This window comes from Dipodomys merriami, unplaced genomic scaffold (genome assembly GCF_024711535.1).
Source record: "Dipodomys merriami isolate MVZ:Mamm:240054 unplaced genomic scaffold, mDipMer1.0.p SCAF_52, whole genome shotgun sequence".
Lineage (NCBI taxonomy): Eukaryota > Metazoa > Chordata > Mammalia > Rodentia > Heteromyidae > Dipodomys > Dipodomys merriami.
Window position 1 is genome coordinate 6,353,412 of NW_027206091.1, and position 5,327 is coordinate 6,358,738.

At 55.4% G+C, this 5,327-nt stretch overlaps 1 protein-coding gene across 1 annotated transcript; it reads left to right on the forward strand.

The window, feature by feature from the left end:
• The first annotated feature begins 596 nt into the window (after nucleotides 1-596).
• LOC138811282 (free fatty acid receptor 3-like) lies at nucleotides 597-2,379 on the forward strand. The gene is made up of 2 exons (XM_069999017.1): nucleotides 597-678; nucleotides 1,406-2,379. The coding sequence occupies exon 2, from the start codon at nucleotides 1,417-1,419 to the stop codon at nucleotides 2,377-2,379; it is 963 nt and encodes a 320-aa protein (XP_069855118.1). The 5' UTR covers nucleotides 597-678; nucleotides 1,406-1,416.
• The last annotated feature ends 2,948 nt before the right edge of the window (nucleotides 2,380-5,327 follow it).

Here is a 5,327-nt window from a genome sequence, read left to right on the forward strand (position 1 = left end):
GGAGAGGGGTGGGTGGTAGCATGTATGGCTCTCTCTCTCTCTCTCTCTCTCTCTTCCTCTCTGTCTCCCTCCCTCTCCCTCTCCCTCTCCCTCTCCCCCCCCCCCTCTCTGAGCTTGAACTCAGGACCTGGGTGCTGCTATCTCTGAATTTTTTTCCCCCTCAAGGCTGGCACTCTCCTACTTGAGCCACACCTCCACTTCCAGCTTTTGGTGGTTCCTGGGAGATAAGAGTCTCATGGACTTTCCCACCTGGGCTGGCTTCGAACCACGATCCTCCAGATCCTGAGTGGCTGGGATGACCGGCATGAACCACCGCACCCGGCTTGGCTGTGTCCATCATGATCATCTCTGCAACTGTCCCAGGGTCCCCCAGGGCACTGGGCCCCCCACGACCTGGATCATCAGCGCTCTAGAAAGTGGAGAAGAGACCTGGGAGATGGGGAGGGCCAGCCGCTGGGGCGGCCCTGTGGTGGAATTTGCTCTCCTCTTTTGCATATGGACTGATTGATGCAGCCCATGACAGACATCTCCCGCCTCTGCTCCTGGGCCGCCCCTTCGAGCTCCGTGAGGATAAATAGTGCAGCGCAGGTGGACGGGAGGAGCCCAGAGAAGGGTACCGGGGGCCGCTCAGGGCTCAAGCTGGGAGCCCAGGAATCCAGGCCGGCCCAGCTCAGAGAGGTGAGTGACTTTCAGAGGCTGCCGGCGTGATATTGCTCCTGGCGATTGGATAAAACGCTTCTTTATTTCTTTTAGTATTTGTTTGTACCTGTTCTGGGGCTTGAACTCAGGCCTGGGTGCCATCCCTGAGCTTTTTTGTTTTTGCTCAAGGTTGGCACTTTACCACTTGAACCACGGCGCCATTTCAGGCTTTTTCTGTGTATGAGGTGCTGAGGAATCAAACCCAGGACTTCACGCATGCTAGGCAAGCACTCTACCACTAAGCCACCTTCCCAGCCCAATCTTCCAGCTTTTTGTTGTTTTTGTTGCTGTTGGTCGTGGGGCCTGAATTCTGGGCTTGAGCTCTGTCCCTCAGCTCTTCAGCTCAAGGCTAGCACTCTACCACTTGAGCCACAGAGCTACTTCCGGCTTTTTCTGCTTTTGTGGTGCTGAGGAATGGAACCCAGGGCCTCATGCATGCAAGGCAAGCGCTCTACCACTGAGCCACCTTCCCAGCCCTTTACCAGCTTTTTTTGATTTTGGTGATTCATGGGAAATAAAGGTTTCTGGGACTTTCCTTCCCTAGGCTGACTCAGAACTGCGATCCTCCAGATCTCAGCCTCTTGAGGAGTTAGAATAACAGGCCTGAGCCACTGACGGTTATTATGAAGTCCTGAGCCCTGGGTTAACCAGCCCCCCCCCCCATTTTCCACCCAGATGACCACTTTCTCTCTCTCTCTCTCTGCAGCGCCTGGCATCATGGGGTCGCACATGGACAGGGCGTATTTTGTGGGCCATCACTGGCTTTACTTCTCTGTGTACCTCGTGGCCTTCATGGTAGGCCTCCCGCTCAACCTGCTGGCGCTGGTGGTGTTCGTGGGCAAACTCCGCCGGCGCCCGGTGGCCGTGGACGTGCTGCTGCTCAACCTGACGCTGTCCGACCTGCTGCTGCTGCTCTTCCTGCCCTTCCGCATGGTGGAGGCGGCCAGCGGCCTGCGCTGGCCTCTGCCCTTCATCCTGTGCCCGGTGTCCGGCTTCCTCTTCTTCACCACCATCTACCTCACCTCCCTCTTCCTGGCGGCCGTGAGCGTTGAGCGCTTCCTCAGCGTGGCCTACCCGCTGTGGTATCGAACCCGGCCCCGCCTGGGCCAGGCCATCATGGTCAGCGTGGGCTGCTGGCTGCTGTCCGGGGCCCACTGCAGCGTGATCTACGTGGCGGAATTCTCTGGAAACTCTTCCGAGAGCCAAGGAAGCGATGGGACGTGTTACCTGGAGTTCCGAGATGACCAGCTGGCCGTGGTGTTGCCCGTGCGGCTCACCATGGCCGTGTTGCTTTTTGGGGTACCCCTGCTCATCACCAGCTACTGCTACGGGCGCCTGGTGTGGCTGCTGGGCCGGGGGGCCAGCCGGCGGCGGCGGACCCGGGTTTTGGGGCTCCTGATCGCCACGCTGCTCAACTTCACCGTGTGTTTCGGACCCTACAATGTGTCCCATATAGTGGGGTTCGTGCAGGGGGTGAGCCCCACCTGGAGGGGCTACGTGCTGCTGCTCAGCACCCTCAACTCCTGCGTGGACCCCGTCGTCTACTACTTCTCCTCCTCCCGCTTCCAAGCCGACTTCCAGAACCTTCTGCAGAGGCTGGTAGGGGGCAGGAGCCCCCTGGCTGTGGATAGCAGCCTGGAGCTGAAAGGGAAGGGGGGAGAGGGGCAGAGGGAGGCCTGAGGGGAGCTCTCCCACCCCTCTCAGGCCTGGGAGATGGAAATGGGGCACCCAGGAGAGCGCTTCGCTGCGGATGGGCAGGCAGGACCCCACAGCGGCAGGTTGGGGTGACTCAAGACCCAGCTGACCCAGCTCTAAATCGTTTTTCTTTCTGCGGGGAAGGAGGGGCTACTGAGATTTGAACTTGGGGTCTAGCTCTGGTAAGCAGTTGCTCTACCACTTGAGTCATGTCCCACTCAGCCCCCCCCCTTTTTTGCTTTTGTTTATGGCCTGGGCACTGTCTCTGAGCCCTTTTGGTTCAAGGCTGGTGCTCCACCACTTGAGCCACTGCGCCACTTCCTTCTTTTTGCTGGTTCGTTGGAGATAAGAGGCTCCCAGACTTTCCTGCCTGGGCTAACTTTGAACCCTGATCCTCAGATCTCAGCCTCCTGAGTAGCTGGGATGACAGGCGTGAGCCACCAACGTCCAGCTGGATAAGGTCTCCATGGTTTTTGGTTTGGCTTGGTTTGGGGCCTGGGCCCAGTCTTGGACTGTAATCCGCCTATTTATGCCTTCCTATTAGAAATGATTATGAATGGACCACCACAGCCAGCTTACTGACATGGGGTCTTGATAACTTTTTCTTTGGTTGTGTTTTGGGTTTTGTTTGTACTTCCGGGACTGGCTAGAACTGCCATTTCCCCCCCCCCCATTTCCATTCCCTCCTTGCCCCTCCCAAGCCCTGACGCAGAGCTGGGGTTACAGGTGTGTGCTACCACTGCTGACCCTCAAACCCTGCCTTTCTCAGGGTGTCACCACCAAGCCAATTCTTGCCTCTCCTCCCCCGCCCCTTGCTCATCCTCCTTCAGGCAGCCCATGGGGCAAGGGACCCCGTTAGAGGCCCAGCAGCAGGCCACGCCCTCTTTCTTGACTTCATACCAGTGGTGGTGGGGGGGGGTGAGGGGCAGAGGGAGTGGAGGGACTGTCCAGTGGTTTAGGACAGGAGAGGGGGGAAGGATGGGGGGGGGGGAAATGAGGCAGCAATCTTTCTCTCATGGACTTTTCTAGAAAGTTCTCACAGCTCGAGAAATTCAGATGTAGCAGGGACAATGATAAACAGTAAGAGAAAAAAAAATGTGCCCTAATAAATCAGCTAACAAACAAAAGAGAGACGGCGTGCGGTCTTTGCCTCATTTCCTTTGCACATGGCCACCGGGCCTGGGGTGGAGGCGCCGCGGCCCGGCTCAGCCGCAAGCCTGCCACCAGCAGAGGGCGCCACCTGCATTAAGCAATCGAACAAGGCCTGGGAAGGTGGCTCAGTGGTAGAGCGCTTGCCTTGCATGCACGAGGCCCTGGGTTCGATTTCTCAGCACCACATAAGCAGAAAAAGCTGGAAGTGGTGCTGTGTCTCAAGTGGTAGGGACTTGCCTTGAGCTGAAGAGCTGAGGGACAGCGCCCAGGCCCAGAGTTCAAGCCCCACAACTGACAAAAAAGAAAAGAAAAGAAAAGAAAAGAAACCAAACAAACCACACATACAATACTCCCGTTTGGTGGTGCTGAGATTTGAACTCAGAGCCTCATATATTCCAGAGGCAATGGCAAACCCAGAGCTAGGTGATGGTGCCTAACCAGAAAGACTTTGATCAGCGGACCGTCCTTTTCTTTTCTTTTCTTTTTGGCCAGTCACGGGGCCTGAACTCTGGGCCTGGGCACTGTCCCTCAGCTCTTCAGCTCAAGGCTAGCACTCTACCACTATGAGCCACAGCGCCACTTCCGGTTTTTTTCTTTTTGCTTATGTGGTGCTGAGGAATCGAACCCAGGGCCTCAGGCATGCAAGGCAAGCATTCTACCACTCAGCCACCTTCCCAGGCCTTGCCTGGCCTTTTCTTTTGTCAGTCGTGGGGCTTGAACTCAGGGCTCAGGCTCTGTCTCTGAGCTACTTTTGCTCAAGGCTGGTGCTCTACCACTTAAGCCACAGCTCTGATTCTGGTTTTTTTCTTTTTGTTGTTGATGAATTAGAAATAGTCACACAGGGGCTGGGAAGGTGGCTCTGTGGTAGAGCGCTTGCCTTGCATGCCTGAGGCCCTGGGTTCGATTCCTCAGCACCACATAAACAAAAAGAAAAAAGCCGGAATGGCGCTGTGGCTCAAGTGGTAGAGTGCTGGCCTTGAGCTGAAGAGCTGAGGGACAGCGCCCAGGCCCAGAGTTCAGGCCCCAGGACTGGACCCAAAAAAAAAAAAAAAAAGAAATAGTCACACAGACTTTTCTGCCTGGGCTGGCTTTGAACCATGATCCTCAGATCTCAGCTTCCTGAATAACCGGGACAGGTGTGAGCCACTGGCGCCAGCTTCATTCCTTGATTTTCTTACTTTATGTCCTTCCTGTTTCCCCACCCAGGGAACCTCAGGCCAGCCAAATAGATGGCCCTGATTTGCATATCAGGTACATTCATATTTATATGTAACTTTTTCACTAATGTTAAATGTTTGGGGGTGGACGTGGCTCCTTTTATAAGAGCCTTCTGTAGGAGCCCCTTCGGGGCTACAGAGAGTCTGGGTCTTAGGGGCTGGGAAGGTGGCTTAGTGGTAGAGTGCTTGCCTAGCATTCATGAAGCCCTGGGTTCAATTTCTCAGTACCACATACATAGAAAAAGCCAGAAGTGGTGCTGTGGCTCAAGTGGTAGAGTTGCTAACCCTGAGCAAAAAGAAGCTCAGGGACAGTGCCCAGGCCCTGAGTTCAAGCTCCAGGACTGACAAAAAAAAAAAAAATGAAGCAAGAGGAGGGAAGGCTGGGTTGATAATAAGAGGATTATCAATGATAGGAGAGGGTGCTAATTTAGCCAGGCACCAATGGGCCGAGGGTCCCTGAGAAATAAAGACCAGAGGGAAACGGTGCCACACTTAAATATGGTTCTGGTGCACAACAGAACGAGCCAGGCTGCCCTGGGGCGGAGGGAAAGAAAGAGACTGTGA

Coding starts and splice junctions, on each gene's coding strand:
- LOC138811282 (XM_069999017.1), top strand. CDS start 1,417: ATGGGGTCGCACATGGACAGGGCGTATTTTGTGGGCCATCACTGGCTT.